At 33.0% G+C, this 16,642-nt stretch overlaps 3 protein-coding genes across 4 annotated transcripts; 2 read left to right on the top strand and 1 right to left on the bottom strand.

Annotated features, from left to right (window-relative positions):
• Window positions 1-370: 370 nt before the first annotated feature.
• LOC130662953 (acyl-CoA synthetase short-chain family member 3, mitochondrial) lies at window positions 371-6,229 on the top strand. The gene is made up of 13 exons (XM_057461946.1): window positions 371-573; window positions 867-1,047; window positions 1,516-1,681; window positions 2,225-2,514; window positions 2,603-2,699; window positions 2,771-2,979; window positions 3,050-3,278; window positions 4,088-4,198; window positions 4,362-4,561; window positions 4,894-5,039; window positions 5,127-5,349; window positions 5,735-5,910; window positions 5,983-6,229. Exons 2-13 carry the CDS (start codon window positions 945-947, stop codon window positions 6,076-6,078), a joined length of 2,046 nt encoding a protein of 681 aa, XP_057317929.1. The 5' UTR covers window positions 371-573; window positions 867-944; the 3' UTR covers window positions 6,079-6,229.
• LOC130662952 (exosome complex exonuclease RRP44) lies at window positions 6,166-16,557 on the bottom strand. Its single transcript, XM_057461945.1, has 12 exons — window positions 16,398-16,557; window positions 15,848-16,021; window positions 15,189-15,537; window positions 14,900-15,129; window positions 14,548-14,826; window positions 14,130-14,414; window positions 11,162-11,399; window positions 8,292-8,550; window positions 7,756-8,220; window positions 7,503-7,671; window positions 6,541-6,822; window positions 6,166-6,458 (listed from the first exon to the last, which is right to left on the bottom strand). Exons 1-12 carry the CDS (start codon window positions 16,449-16,451, stop codon window positions 6,339-6,341), a joined length of 2,904 nt encoding a protein of 967 aa, XP_057317928.1. The 5' UTR covers window positions 16,452-16,557; the 3' UTR covers window positions 6,166-6,338.
• On the top strand, window positions 11,478-15,366 carry LOC130662959 (arp2/3 complex-activating protein rickA-like). Of its 2 annotated transcripts, none has more exons than XM_057461953.1 (6): window positions 11,478-11,633; window positions 11,695-11,861; window positions 11,926-12,089; window positions 12,151-12,269; window positions 13,754-14,004; window positions 14,073-15,366. In XM_057461953.1, the coding sequence occupies exons 1-6, from the start codon at window positions 11,541-11,543 to the stop codon at window positions 14,113-14,115; spliced, it is 837 nt and encodes a 278-aa protein (XP_057317936.1). In that variant the 5' UTR covers window positions 11,478-11,540; the 3' UTR covers window positions 14,116-15,366. The 2 variants fall into 2 exon arrangements, with proteins under 2 accessions (XP_057317936.1, XP_057317938.1); XM_057461955.1 differs by having other exon boundaries at window positions 11,479-11,633; window positions 14,051-15,366.
• Window positions 16,558-16,642: the final 85 nt, after the last annotated feature.

The raw sequence follows: 16,642 nt of genomic DNA, 5'->3' as shown, positions 1-16,642 counted from the left end.
AAATTAAATTGAATATCCGTCTGCTGACGTTGATTTAACATTACAGCGTTAAAATCCTAGATTAATTCAGCACCTACTCAATCCAATTTCACAATCTTTTCATAACTTACTTCCGTAAATTCAAAGAAGAAAAGAAAATCTCTAATTTACTTTTCCTCACGGTCAGTTATAAATTGAAATCAATGTCTCTAAAAAAAAAACATATTTACGAAAATAAAATAAAATAAAGTAGACTTTATTTATTTATTTAAGTAAAAAGTTAATGAATACAGTGAACATTGTACTTGATGGGATCTAAGGTCGCCAGGAAATACATCACGTGATACTCTCTCTTTAAAACAGTATCAATAAAAATGTTAAAAAATAAATTAGCATACTTTAACAAAGCCGTAGGCTTTCGTTTGTAACTTTCATCAATGGTTGAGTCAGCTAGCCGTTCAGTCACTGGCAGTTCATATCTGTGTCTATTAATTCCGAGTCTTTCCAAAAATCTGTAAACTTTTTTTTATGTCAAAAATAAGTTTTTGCTCGAGCAGATCCTTAAGCAACTTTTAACTCACTCGTGACTACAAGGTAACCAATATAGTTTTATTCCTTGCTCGTACGGGGTTTGTTGAACCACCCACGCAAAGGAAGATGAGTGTACTTGCTCAGATTAAATTGAGTTTAAATGTGTGAATAGAGCGCTAAAGTTTTAAACTCAATCGTCCTTTTCATATTTTATTTTATTTTTTTTTTCTTCATAAATAAAATATATCATTTTTAACAAAGTGAATTTAGTGATCAGTGTCGTGAAATGTGCTTTATATATTTATATATTTATTAACAATATACATTTTTTTTTTTCTTAATATTTTGTCTTTCAGAAAATTCACTGAATGGGCTGGTTAATTAAATACAGAGCCGCTATTTGAAAGAAAAAAATATATATATATATATCAAAGATGCCAGACACCGAATTTTTGGATTCAAAAGATACTGATTTCGACAAAAGCTTTGACTCTCGAATTGTACGGTCGAAAATAGCGAAGAGAGATACTGACAGTGGTAAGTTTTGATTGAGGGTTTGTAGAAAAAAAAAGTTTATGAATTAACAAATGGAGGAAAGAAAAGCTTTTGGAGGGAAATGTAGTCACGAATGTAAAGAGGAAGTTTTGCTAAGCGGTTATAAAAGTGAGGAGAGCATTAAGTAGGCAATTCTAACTCTACGCTCATTACTCTAGACTTATAGTCGGTTGAAAGTAAATGTATACGCGTAACAAGACAAATAGTAAATGGAAGAGGCGTTAAAAGGCTAGAGAAATTATATTATTATTGTACTGAAGTTTGTTATGCATTAAAAATTATTAAGAACAAAGTGAGACGAGGGTGCGGAAATGAATTGAAGAGAAAGCTGCTGAGAGATAATTACCGCGCTATTAATATTTGAATTAAAATTTAATAGTTATTTTATTGGCGCTAATAATTATTAATTTATCCAATTTTCGTTGCTAATTATTTATAATTTATTTTCAGATTACATATTAAATAAAAATCCACATTACAGTAAAGTATACGATAAAGTATTCCGAAAGTCAATAGATAATCCAGAAGAATTTTGGGCCGAAGTTGCCGAAGGAGTTGAATGGAGCAAATATTGGGATAAAGTTATAGATAATTCTAATGAACCCTTCACTAAATGGTAACTGTCATCATTTATTCAAACAGCCGTAATTTCATTTATAATAATTATATAAAATTTTATTTTTAAACGCCGAAAGAAAGCGGTAATATCTCCCGCCTTAACGAACTGACTGTGGAAAAAATTTGATTTTTCAAACTTTTTTTAGATGGAAAAAATTAAATTTTTAGTCCTGATTTTCTGTAGATTTCTTATAGATTTTTGTGAACTGAACGATTCAAAAAATCGTTGTTTTAAATTTAAACCTCTGGGCACTTTATTACTGTTTTTAACAGTAATTAGTTAAAATTTTTTTCCGTGCATATTTTAATGACACGTTACTGTTTCTCATTATCTAAATTTTTTATAAATTTACTTAATTATCAGCACTTTTGTATAGAGTAGAATCTCTCTAATTTTCACACTCCCTAACTTCGAATCGCTCCCATTTCTTTAAAAAAACTAAGCGGGAGGCGTCAGTTTACTGCCATTTATTTTATTACTATTCCAGGGAATCCCCTGTCGTAGTCAAAGATCTTCTACTGTAATATATTTCAATTGCAGGTACGTCGGTGGTGAAATAAACGCATGTCACAATGCAGTAGATCGTCATGTAAAAGCTGGTTATGGTAAAAAAGTTGCTCTTATTCACGACAGCCCGTTGACATCGACGATACGGAAAGTAACGTACGATGAACTCTTGGAAAAAACATCGCGGCTCGCCGGCGCATTAGCTAACATGGGTGTGCAAAAAGGCGACCGTGTTTTAATTTACATGCCCCTCATTCCAGAAACAATTATCGCTATTCTAGCCAGTGCTCGTCTCGGCGCAGTTCACTCTGTTGTTTTTGGCGGTAATTAATTTATAATTATCTACTTAACCCAACAACAACAACTTCTTATCCGATATTTATCAGAATAAATAATTTATTTACTTAAAAGGTTTTGCCCCAAATGAATTGGCAACGCGGATTGATCACGCGGAGCCAAAAGTTATTATCGCCGCTAGCTGCGGACTCGAGCCTACTCGGATTATCAAGTATTTAAAAAAAAAAAAACTACGTAACAATAAAAGTCAGCAGTAAAAATAAAATAAAATTTTTTTTAAAGATACACAACGATGGTCGAAGAAGCGATGGAATTAATCTCAGTGCGCAGACCAAAGTGTATTATATTCCAGCGTCGGAATGTGTGGGAAGCTCCATTACAAAGTTATCAAGAAGACTTTGATGAGTTGATCGAACAATCGCTACCTCATCCTTGTGTACCAGTTGAAGCTAATGATCCCCTTTATATTTTGTATACATCAGGAACTACCGGTAATACTTTATTATTAATTTATTAATTTGTTAAACTTAATAACTCGTTAATTAAGATAATTTTTATCAGATAAACCAAAAGGTATACAGAGACCAGTAGGTGGACATATAGCGACTCTCTGCTGGACAATGAAGACTATTTATGGGATGGATAAAAACTCGGTGTGGTGGGTGGCCTCGGACCTTGGGTGGGTAGTCGGACTCTCTTACATTTGTTACGCGCCCCTTCTTTACGGAATAACCAGCGTTATGTACGAGGGTAAACCCGACCGCACTCCTAATGCGAGCCAGTACTTTAGGTATGCTATTATTACACTGTAAAAAATCACCGGGGTAAGTCCAATCGGTGTAGGTGTTAAAATTATCGGTGTTAAATTTACCCCCGAAAGCGGTGTGAAAATAACGCCGCTGCCGGTGTAAATATTCTAGACCGGTGTTAAAATAACGCCGCTGCCGGTGTAAATATTCTGTACCGGTGTTAAAAAAAATTCTCCGGTGTTAAAATAACACCGCTGCCGGTGTAATATTCTGTACCGGTGTTAAAAAAAATTCTCCGGTGTTAAAATAACACCGCTGCCGGTGTAAATATTCTAGACCGGTGTTAAAATTACGCCGCCGCCGGTGTAAATATTCTGTACCGGTGTTAAAAAAAATTCTCCGGTGTTAAAATAACACCGCTGCCGGTGTAAATATTCTTTACCGATGTTAAAATATTTTACTTTGTGAATATTTTCACTTACTCGATCGCTGTACTTGTTAATAAATAATATTCTTTATTAATTTTCATAGAGAACTGACATTTTTTGTGTTTTATAATCTTTAAAGTTAATACTCCAAGCGGACGCAATTTACCCAGCTTTTACACCGATATTACTCCGTTTTTACACCGGTTACCCCGCTTTTACACCGATTTTACTCCGCTTTTACACCGGTTACCCTGATTTAACACCGATATTTTTAACACCGGTGAATTACTCCTCCTACACCGGTGTAATTTTATTTTAACACCGGGCGGAGTTAAAATGAGTCCATTTTTAACACCGCTCTTTTTACAGTGTATTTTTACTATTTCTCGCGTCAGATACTTTATATTTATTTATTTTTTAAGAATCATTGAGCAACATGCAGTCAATGCTCTCTTCACGGTTCCAACAGCCTTCAGAGTTCTCCGTCGCGCTGATCCAGAGACTATTTTAGGCAGAAATTATTCTCTGAAATCGTAATTTTACTATTTATTTTTAAAATTTATTACGCAGTGGACTAATACTGCCCTGTTATGACAAAACGACGTATCTCGAGATACGTCGTTTTGTCAAAACAGGGCAGAATACTTTTTACTAAAGTAGTATAGATTTATAAATTTGTTGAATAATTATCTGTAGATTAAGAACAATATTCGTCGCTGGTGAACACTGCGATTACGAAGCTAAATCTTGGGCAGAAAGTGTATTCAAAGTACCGATTCTCAACCACTGGTGGCAAACGGAAACAGGTCACGCGATCACGGCGACTTGTCTCGGCCTCGGCCACAGCTTAAATCCCCCAAAACACTGCACAGGAATGCCGTTCCCTGGGTACAACGGTAACCTGGAACTCTTGTCCTATTTAATAAATAAAAATCAGTAATAAAGCAGAAGTACCATTTTTGGACATTCAATAATTTATTAAATTTATGAAAAAGTACACCATCCATCGTAAGTCTGCTTATGACTCATCCCCTTTGAAACAAAAATAATTTGTCTCGTACTTTAAAAGAAATCTTACAGTTGTCTCTGTGCTCTTGAGTCGTCGCGTTTCTTTACAAATTATTTTATTTAAAATTTTCAAGTCCAAAGCTGGCCCAAAGTCCCAAAAACGGTACCTCTGCCCTACAAGTTTGTTAGCTAATTAAAAAAATCTAAAAATATATTTCAGTTGAAATTTTACGCGAAGACGGGAGTAAAGCGTCGACTCACGAATTAGGAAGAATCGCAATAAAATTACCTCTGCCACCAGGAACCATGTCCACGCTGTACAAAGCGCCAGAGCGTTTTAAAGATATTTATTTTTCAAAATATCCCGTACGTCTGTGACTGACTTACATATGTTTTATTATCGCTGGTTGCTGGTTTAAGTACTTAATTATATTTTGTAATTATTATTATTAGGGATACTATGACACTATGGACGCGGGAAATATTGATGAATATGGATACGTTTATGTTACTGCGAGAGATGATGACATAATAAATGTGGCTGGACATAGACTATCAACATCAGCTCTGGAAGATGTTGTAATGAGTCATCCGGATATTGTTGACACTGCTGTTGTTGGCGTACCTGAACCGACTAAAGGAGAAATTCCACTGTGTCTTTATGTTATGAGAGACGGTAACAATAAAACAATAAATAATTCAATTAAATGACTTAGAACTCATACACAGAAAAAAAGGATTTCTTGGCGCAAAAAATATTTTCTTGTTCTAAGAAAATTTTTACTTTACCCAAGAAATTTTTTGTATTATAAAGTGAAAACAAAACTTTTCTTGGGGTAAGAAAAAATTTTCTCGGAACAAGACAAAAATTTTTTAGGCGAGAAAAAAATTCTTGAGCCAAGAAAAATTTTTGTCTTCAATTCATAATGCAAAATATTTCTTGCGCCAAGAAATTCTTTTTTTCTGTGTATAAATCCGTAGAACTACGAGGCTCCCTGTCATATATATAACATTTATGTGCGTAGATTTTTTGTCATATTTAAAAAATTTATTACTTTTAGATGCGACTAGTAATGAAGAGCAAATAAATCAGGAACTAATAATTAAAATGAGACAGCTCATTGGGCCGATAGCTTCATTCAAAGTCGCTGCTGCAGTTCGAGCATTACCGCGAACACGTTCAGGAAAAACAATTCGTAAATCAATCGCTGACATTGCGCGATCAAGAGCTATCAAAGTAAATCTATTAACTTTTAATTCAAATCCGTCAGATGATAAATTAAATTATTGTAATCAATTTTTATTACAGATACCGAGCACTATTGAAGATGCCAACGTCTTCGTTGATATCAAGCGAGCTCTGAAGAAGCTGGGCTACGCCAAAACCGCACCAGACCCCCAATAACTTGATACACTTGAATATACATATATATATACATATAATAAATATTTATAGTAGTAACATGTAATTATTATTTATAAAAATGTGTAATGAAGTATAAAACAATTTTTATTGGAAAATGTTTTTTATACATAAATTTATAACATAAAATTGACATTTACCACTCGTTCGTCGCGTATTAATTATGATTCACACTGTAAAAATAATTATTTATTTTTAATTACAACAATAATATTATGCGGGTAATTAACAATAAAATAAAATCAGTTCTTGTTTTTCTTCTTCTTCTGTTTTTTATTTTTCTTGGCCGGAACTTCGACAGGCGTTGGCTCAGGATCAGACACTTTACGTTTTTTGACGTCGGGAACACTAAACCCAGGAATCTGTTGACAATTTTTTGTTGATAAATAAATTAAATAAGAAGTTATAAAACTCAAATGAATGTTTATTAAATTAATAATTTACCTCTGGCTTAACGAGCTTGAAAACTAATTTTTCGTGTTGAACATTCGATCTGTCTAAACTTAATTGTACAACAACGGGATCGAAAGATCTAAAGACAACGTCACCACAAGTCTGCGTGTGTTCTTCTTCATTGTAAATAAATTTAACGCCCGAGGTTTCACCTTTTTTGTTTAAATACAACGTCCCTTCTAATCCGTACTTAGGAATTAGTACTTGCAGAGCGTTTTTACGGACAAACAATATGTAGCCGTCTTCATCTTCTATTTTTTCACGGAAGAACAACTAAAAAAAAATATCAAAAATTTTTTTAAATGGTACATTATACACTGATCAGAATGTACTACTTTTCTCCCTGAGTATGTAATTTACTAATTACCAAATTACATTTTCATGATACCAGCATCGAAACTTTAAATTTCAGTGTCTCTACAACCAGTCGAAAGAAGCGACTTTCAATCCCATGCCGCAATAGAATATCAGCAAACGCGAAAATGGTGATGCCTTCAGTCAACAGGCAGAAATAAATTTCTTCCATCCCTTGGGAAGTTTCTGCCCGCTGACTGAAGGCTTTCAATTTAAACTCTGATACTTGTCATTTATTTAGCAGTAAATTCAAACCATTAATTTTATTTACGTAAATGACAATTCTGACTGTGATTAAGTTTTATAAAAATTACTGTCAATAATAAATATTATTTATAGTTTCTGCTTAATTTTAATTGCATGACAATTTACGCAAATAGTTGGTCTTAAATTAACTCGTTTCTGACTGGCTGACACTGAAACTTTGTCTCAATGCAGGTAATCATGAAGAATATTGTGTGTAACTCAGAATAAAACACGAGATCAGACTGCGGGTGATGTCAGCCAACTTCACTCTGGTCTGAAATCGATTTGTTTCATCCCTTGTCACACAATATACTATTTCCTAGTTAACTAAAAATGAACAATAAAAAAATTACATGAGTATTCAGCGCAACAGAGGCACGTCCAGCATATTGAGCCATACGATTACGATAATTCAAATTATGACATAACGCATGATTTTTTTTCTTATCCAGTAGATCTGGATAAGTTGCGTCAGCTCCGATGCAAACGGCAAGTAGTCGATGGACGACTATATCAGCGTATCTATAAAAAAATATTTTTTTGTCAATTTTGTTACATTGAAAATTAAAAAAAAAATCTATTAGTTAATAAATAAATAAAAATTACCTTCTAATTGGTGATGTAAAGTGAGTGTAGATGGGACAGGCTAGACCATAGTGGAAAAATTCTGGCTGCTGAACCATCCCGCTTATAAAATAGACAGCCTGCATCATGCAACGAGTCGCTAAAATTTTCAACATCGTGTTAAAGTACGGGTTGTCTTCTTTGTGAGCAGCCTCCAGCGATTGCGCCAACTCCTTTCCGCTCGTCGTGTTAATTTCGAAGCCTTGATGTCTGCCGGCTTTTACGAGCGGCTCGAAATTTGATTGCGGTGGCTCCGGATGCCTTCTCAGCATCGCGCAGTCTGGAAATTCCGCGAGAATTTTTCCCGCAACTGATATATTTGCTAATAACATAAACTCCTCTACCATTGAATTTGTTTCGCGTAATTTTTTAGCTTCTACTTCAATCGGATCGTGAGTTTCATTGTCGACTTGAAATCTTATTTCTGGAGATGCCAATACGAGCGCTCTGTAAATTTATTTTATAATCAATATTGATTACTGTACAAATAGTAGATAAATATATAAATAAATAAATACCCATTTTCCAGACGACGTTTTTTTAATTTTTTGGCTAAATTATTTAATCCTCTCAACGATACCGCTAGTGCATCATTTTGTGATTTATCATCAATTAGTAATTGAGCTTCTTCGTAAGTCATTGCTCGTCTTGATTTAATAACTGATTTACAATATCTGGTATTAATGATATTTGCATCGTGATCTATTTCCCAAATACATGAGAAAGCAAATCGTTCTTCATTACCACGAAGTGAACAGAGATTTGAACTCAGCAAACCTTTAAATATTAAATTATATATTTATTTAAGCCAAAATAAAGTTTAGTAAAATCTTCATGTCAATATTTAAATTCAAAATGTCAAATTTCGTATGCCAAAATTTATTTACCAAATTTCATTAAACTAAAGTAAAAGACCACTAGGTACCACTAGTACCCGATCACTTCATATATTTGTATAGATATATTTAGTAGGGTGGGTTGAAAAAAAACTTTTTTTTTGTTTTTCTTAGCATGGGGGTAGAATTTGTACCTTATAAAAAAAAAAAATTTTTCAAGAAAATAAAAATTTTTTTACTCAACATTTTGAGGTGGCCCACTCGTTTTTTAAATGAATAATTGATTAAACGGGGTAGTTCCAATGAAAAAAAATTTTTTTTGTCCAAGATCGTGGAAAACATCTAATAATTGTCGAATGTGATTTTTTTTACTTCACTTTCAATTTAATTCAAAAGAAAACGCTTTTCATTTTTTGGATTTTTTACTTAAATTACAAAAATAATAGGAAAAAAATTTTTTCAACTCCTGACTTTCAATTAGCTTTCAAGGGGACACCCTACAGATTCTAGAACACCATGTAATTTTTTTCGTTGGGACTACCCCGTTTGATCAATTATTTATTTTAAAAACGATTGGGCCACCTCAAAATGTTGAGTAAAAAAATTTTTTTTTTCTTAAAAATTTTTTTTTTTTTATAAGGTACAAATTCTACCCCCATGCTAAGAAAAACAAAAAATAAGTTTTTTTTCAACCCACCCTAATATTTAGTAAAATTTAGTAAATATAGATATACAAATACATGAGTGACCGGGTACTAGTTTCCTGATTAGGTACTGGGTCTCTTACCTTAATAATTTGTAAAAACTGTAAGTAATTTTTTAAAAATCAATATCTAGGTTGTCCTTTTTTCAATTAAAACTTAAACTTTTTTTTAATTAATTAAATTTTACTACGGTTATGACAGTTCAAGGTCATTGAATATTTTTATAAAATGTAGAGAGAAGGAGGGGAGTGTCTGAAAATGCCCATACCCAAGTAAGAAATTTGGCTTTGTGAGATTTATAAGACAACAGTTTTGAGGCTGTTTCTTGACCTCTCGATAAGACACCAATATGCTGATAAAATAATCAGAAAGTGTCACCGAAAAAATATCTGCTTAAAAGACTTGAGGCAGTGTTACAATTCTACTCACAACATCTCTTCTCATTCATAATTTTACTCAGCCTCAACTCTATTCACAGTTTTTTTTACTCAGGTTTAACTTTACTCAGTTATATCTTTACTCTGCTTCAACTAAACTCAGCGACAACTTTACTTGCCTACATCTCTACTCACGTATTTTAGCCTATCGATAAAATAATTCTTTGTGAGTAAAGTTGTAGTTGAGTAAAGTTGTCGCTGAGTTTAGTTGAAGCTGAGTAAAGATATAACTGAGTAGAGTTAAACCTGAGTAAAAAAAACTGTGAGTAGAGTTGAGGCTGAGTAAAATTATAAGTGAGTTGCCACTTGAGTAGAGATGTTGTGAGTAGAATTGTAACACTGCCACTTGATGCACATGACTCCTAGGACCAATATTTGTATGACTTATTTACAAAAACAAACTTGACTTTGAAAAAAAAATTTGTCTTGTCCTTTTAAGGGGGTATTCTGGTCTAGAAATAAAAAAAAATCGATTTTTTTTTTTTCATATTTTCATAGCTTAACTATTTAAGAATATGTCTACGAGAGGATTTTTCAAAATTCAAATTATTTTCGGAAAAATAAGTATTTTGCTGAGCTGGCATCCAAACCAGTTGGGCTGCAACTAATCGAACAAAAGACATAATGGATTCTCCGACTACCTGAATCTATATTTCTTAGTAAGCCCTTTTGTTCCTATATATATATGTAGTCCGATGTATGCAGCAGGAATGGCAGATTGAATAAATGTAAGGTAAAAATATAATTTTATGACTTAGACTGCAAAAATTTTACTTGAAACTTTAAAAGCGTTTTTCTCGAAACTGTCTTTTTGAATCTGATACCCGTGATTTCTCAAGTTCTACCAAACCGATTTACTTGAAATTTTAAGAGAGTCTTCTTTAGGGACTTGTCTATGTCCGGAACTACGGCCATCCCCAAATTTTCATTTTTACTATTTTTAAAAAATCGAAGAATGTCCAAAAAAGTGGTACAAAAATTTTTTTTTTCTTTAGGCAGTCGCCATTTTGTAAAAAAATTTTTTACCAACTTTTCCGTAGTTCCAGACATTGCGACATTATTATAGATTGATAATCTTCCTTATTTTTCGATTTCTGATTGCTAGGAGAGTTAAGATCGTGGGTATGGTCACGCACCAAATTTTTGAGACTCCCCACTTCATCAGCTGATAACTAACTGAATTTTTAATTTTTTTTACTTTTTAATTTTTTTTTTTATGCTTCTAATGTAAATAAATAATGTATAAAAAAATTGATACTAAAAATATTGCTTGCTTTTTTTTTACAGCACTTCAAAAATTACCTAAAATTCATGTCTCTAGACCAGAATACCCCCTTAAAAGACATCTTGGCTACTTGGGTAAGCTGGTAATAGTTCATATTTAAATAAAATATATAAGAAATTTACTAACCCGGTACCATGTCAATTCTTTTATCAACCAGATAAACAGTAGTGGCTCTCAAAGCAGCTTCTTTGTCCAAAGCAGTTCCAGGTCGTATAAAATGGGTAACATCCGCAATATGAACGCCCACTTCCAGGTTCCCATTGTCTAGATCTCTGCAGTGAAGTGCGTCGTCAATGTCCGTGCATCCTGGAGGGTCAACTGAACAGATATCGAGATGACGCAAATCTTCTCTCGATGCAATGTCCTGTTGACAGTTAAAATAAAATAAAATCGCTGTCTAAATTCTTTTGTTTGAAAAAATTATTTTATTTTAAATTACAAAAATGAATATGGGTTATTTTAGTGATTTTTAAATTATTTTATATTTAGTTTATAAATTTAAATAATGAAAAAAAATTTTAATTTAATATTGAAGCGGTCGTCGGAAAAAGCGATTGATCAGATAATGGCGAAGTTAAAAATTCTCAAACAAAATATTGTAATTATTTTTTATTTTATTTATTTGGTAAAAATTGTAATAATTATTATTTTTTAAATAGAACGGGTCGATAAATACTGAAGGTAATTCAAGTAAAGATTCAGAGCAAGACATTAAATTAAAAATATCTTCAAAAAATATTTCTGTAATCAGTCAACAGTTGGAAGAGTTCATAAATTACCTTTTAAAAAATACTAATTATCTTAATTATATAAATTATTATCCTGCGTAAGTATCAGATTGTAAGTAAATAATTAAGTAAATAAATTTCATGAGATTAATTTTTAAATAGATCATTGGAAAGTAAATTTGTAAATAGTGTCCAAGAACTTGAGTGCATGTTAAAAGAGCTACAAAGCGTGAGAATAAATATAAAGAAGCAAAAGATGCAGCAGAAGTTGATTGATAAGGAAAAAAAAACCGTGGGAATTATCTTAGAAAAATTAAAAGACGCTGGTGAATTATTTTTTTTCTTTACTTTAATTAAATACCGGATAAAAATAATAAATTTTTTTAGAAATTCGTGAAATGGAGACAATTGTCTCTACTTTTGATCCTGTCATGTTCACGCGATGGGAGTCCATCAAGTCGACGCGTAAATTAGAAACTTTGGAGGGATTTTTATCAGACATTAAGGTTTGATAAAATATTTTTTCACCACCCTGATAGCCACCCTATCCGTAAATTAACTACAAGCTACTGCCGTATTCTGAAGGCAAGTTAAAGGAAAGTGTTGAAGAGCAAACAGTTGACAGTAAATTGTCTGTAACTGAATTCAATTTGACTACAAGTGTTACTGTCAGACAAGGTGTCACGCGTTTTGGTCCCAAAACATTTCATCCCCGACAAATCATCCGCACGACTAATCATCCTCGGACAATTAATCCCCGACAATATATCTGTGAGATAAATCATCCCGACGACTGTTCATCTTATGACATCTTAACCATGACAATCTACCTTATATTGATAATTATTTCTAATCATTTTTTATTTTAATCAATATTTGTACTATTATCAAGCATATCAAATCCATGAAAAAAATTATCTATACTTTTTTCCATCAACCGAATATTATGTAACTTTGAGTTTAGTAACCCAATGATTTAATTGAAACAACAACAATAATAATAATAATAATAATAATAAGAATAATTACAATAATAATAACGATATTATCTAAAAGATCATTTAAATGTAGTCAAGTATCGCAACTTCTGGATATTATGTTGTCTTGTATATTCAGTTGTTTTGTATAAGTGCCTTAAGCAATTGTGATACTTATTAGTTAACTATATTGATCGCTAAAAATTAATGTTAATAAGTAATTAAGAGATAATATTTTATTATTAATATAAAGTAAATAATTATTAACGATCGATTATGTACTATGGTGCTAAATGATGTGGTTATGAGAAAGTGTGTATTAAAATTATATTGATAAAATGTTCATAATTAACAATATTTATAGCTGGTTTATTGTATTTAATATTTTTATTGAAGTATCAATTGTCCAACAGGTAAATTATCGGGTATTATTTGTCTAAGTGTAAGTTGTCATTGTCATGAATCGTCGCGGGGATGAATTGTCGGGGATGAATTGTCGGGGATGAATTGTCGGGGATGAGTTGTCGGGGATGAAATGTTTTGGGACCAAAACGCAGTGAACCGTCAGACAATGACGTTAAGTTGATTTAAAGTTTAAGTTCAAATTGACGGCAAGTTCTTCTGTCAAATTACATTCAGATGACGGCAGTAGATTTGCATCAACTTGCACGCAAGTATTATCCAGCCGAGGCTTGCCAGAAAATTGTCGTTAAGTTAGCCGTAAGTGTTTCACTGCAGAACTTGCTAAGCAATTGGATTTAGAGTGTGGCTATCAGGGCATATCTGCACCGAATGTTTAAATTCTGCGCCATTCTGCCCACAAACGGAGGCAAAAATTTAAACTTTCAAGCACAGAGCTGGTGAAAAATCGTGAACGCACCATAGAGGAATGTCGGACGTCTCAATCCGCGTGTTTGTCACCCTCGCGGGCTGCAAATTATACCCGCGGGTTGGAAAGTCCTACTTTCCTCTCAGCTGCATAATTTACTAATTATTTAATTATTTATTTTTAGAGTAAACAATTGGCGCTAGAAAAATTAAATACTTTGGTGACGAGAAAGTTGACGAATCTAAAAAATGTTTCAAATAAAAATAAAAATTCACTGATAGCGCTACAGTTTCCTGCTTTAGAGCTGCCGGAGAACACAATACCGCCCCCGCCCCCGCTACCACTCCCACTCCCACCTCCATTGGAACTGGTGCCTTATTCTGCACCTTCTCAGATACCCACGCGCCAACGTCAACGTATTGAAGATTTACGCAGGTAATTTTTAAAGTAAACAAATTGATCAATACTATTTCTAAAATAGATACCAACTCTTTCGCGTGTAGGGATCAGCGTCAAGCAAGTAAAGTTCAAACGAATGAATTGTAAAAAAAAATACCTACTTCATCGGTAATAATCCAGGGTAACTTTGGAAGAAAACTAAGAACGGCGTCAGAAAATCTGCTGTGCGGTACATCATGTTCCAATAAAAGTACTTCGTTTTCAGTTTCCTTATCACCGACGACACCCAGGGCACGTACAAAATGTCCCAACGGATAACGCGAATTTCTCGGCCAAGAGTCAATGGCGACAATTATTCGCTGACTGCACAAAGTCTCGGATTGACGAGTCTCGATTCTCACTTTTGGAATCTTTTTCTCCGCTGGCACGAAAAGATGCTTCACATTCTGCGTTAAATAAAATTTAAGTTTGTTAAAAAAATCCATACCCAATATGCTAAAATTAAAAAAATATCAGTGTTTGTTTCAGTCGCGAAATCAATAACAATACTGATATTATTATTAATTATTATTATCTTACTCCTTTGACAGCACTTGGCTGTAATATCCCACAATATTGTCGCCATTTTCGTCTGATGATGCCAACTATTTTACCTGTTGGCGTCCGCTCAACTTTTTTCGTCGGCTCAACAATTAATTCTTTTTCTTCTTCTAAAGTATCACCTGGATCTTCTTCATCGACTTCGTCTTGTAAAATTAATTCACTTGGCACCGACCATTCTTCCTCTGGTAATAATTCAATGGCTACAATGTCACCATCGATTGCTCGATTTAAACCGACCCTCCCTTGTACGAATATCTGCAAAAATAATTTATAAGTTAACAAATAATAATAAAATTACTAAATAAATAAATACGTAAATAAAACGTACGAATTTTTCCATTCCTTCGACATTGACACTTCCTTCCAAAAAATTTTCACGTGAAGCTAAAAATGTTCCCTGAAGTAATTTACCATTTTTAATTCCATCGTGCAACTGACCAGGGGTTAAGTGAGAAGGAAACAAGGGTTCACCTCTACCACCATCAACAACATAATTTTTTTTGCACAGTTTATCTGCCAGGAACCCGCAATTTTCTACTGAACAAATGTACTCTTCCACTGAAAATAAATTTTAAAAATTATTTTACGAACACTAGCAATTTTTTAAAAATAATTACTCGTGAACGCGAGGATCCCGTCATCCTGGGCCTTGGTCCGGTTGTCATTGTCGTCAGTGAGCAGAACAATGTTTATATTTATATTTTTCGAGGCCGCCAGGTGACTTTTGTACCATTGACAGGCCACCCTGATGGCCCTGTCATTGCGGTCGTTTATTTTTTCTCCAGGTACTCGCTCTACGAAGGTGTCCTTGTGGTGCTCGTTGACAAAAACGTAGAACTTGCGCTTAGGGTCTGCGATAATGTCTTTAAGTTTTTTGTAGACATTGGAACTACGGTGTTTTACTTCTTCTAGGACTGTTTGGAGGATTATTACGTTGCAAAGAATATCTTCTTCTAAAATATTTATCTGCAACAGAGTAAATAGAATTTATTTTCTGTGATACCAGCATCGAAACTTGAAGTTTCAGTGTCTACAGTCAGTGGAAATAAAATAATTTCAGACCAATGCTGCGAATTAATTTTAGCAGCAGTCAACTCGTTTCAGATTGCTGTTGACACTGAAACTTTAAGTTCCAATGCGAAATCATGAAAAATCTAGTGTATAACTCAGGAAAAAAAAGATTTCAGATTGCGGGTGATGTCAGCCAACTTCACCCTGGTCTGAAGTCGTTTTGTTTCATCCCAAGTTACACAATATACTATCAAATTTTTATTACTTGGTCAAGAACTACGTTAGTGTCAAGTAATAAATAATGCGGCCCAGAAACTAGTGAGCTCTGGACACCTGGAGTTTCTTCTTCTAGAATTAAGTCCTTTTTACGAGGCCTACATAATTTACATGCTTCGGATCCGCACCAAATGTCATCTCGTAGGTAATGATCTCTTACAATCTAAAAAAAATTATTATTATTAATATTGATATTGAAAGTAAAAGTTTGACAGGTTGTTAGTTTTTATAAAAAAATTGAAGATTTTTGGAAATAATTTAAAATAATTATGCGAATAAATTTTATTTTGTTTTTACTTCTGGCCCTTGATGTCACAGGCAACATGTTGATGCAGCTTGTGGAGTTTATGACATGTGAGTACTCGCAAATAATTGCGATAAAATTTTAAATAAAAATATCTCACAATCAATATGTTATTTATTTATTTAAAAATAAAAGTGTCAAACGTTTTTTAATTTACCAAAAATTATTATTCATAAATTGTTGAGTTCATGAAATAAACTTCAAATTTTTTAAAATATTTATTTCAAATACTTACTTTAAAAATATTACCACTTTTAGTTTTACGAAAAAATGTTTTCGTAGCCAACATTTTCAACTAATAATTTAAAAAAATTATATTTATAAACATAAATATTGACCATGTGCACTCTTATTTTTCCATTCAAAGAAAAAACTCAGGTTATGATCCGCGTAAAATTAATTCCCCATAATTATAATAGATGTCAGTAGAAAAATTCAAATAATTTTAAATTTAAATGCCCGCGCACTTTTCCGTCAATT

Source organism: Microplitis mediator, chromosome 2 (assembly GCF_029852145.1).
Source record: "Microplitis mediator isolate UGA2020A chromosome 2, iyMicMedi2.1, whole genome shotgun sequence".
Taxonomy (NCBI): Eukaryota; Metazoa; Arthropoda; class Insecta; order Hymenoptera; family Braconidae; genus Microplitis; species Microplitis mediator.
The sequence above is the reverse complement of the archived record's forward strand: the minus strand, read 5'-3'. Positions and strand labels throughout refer to the sequence as shown.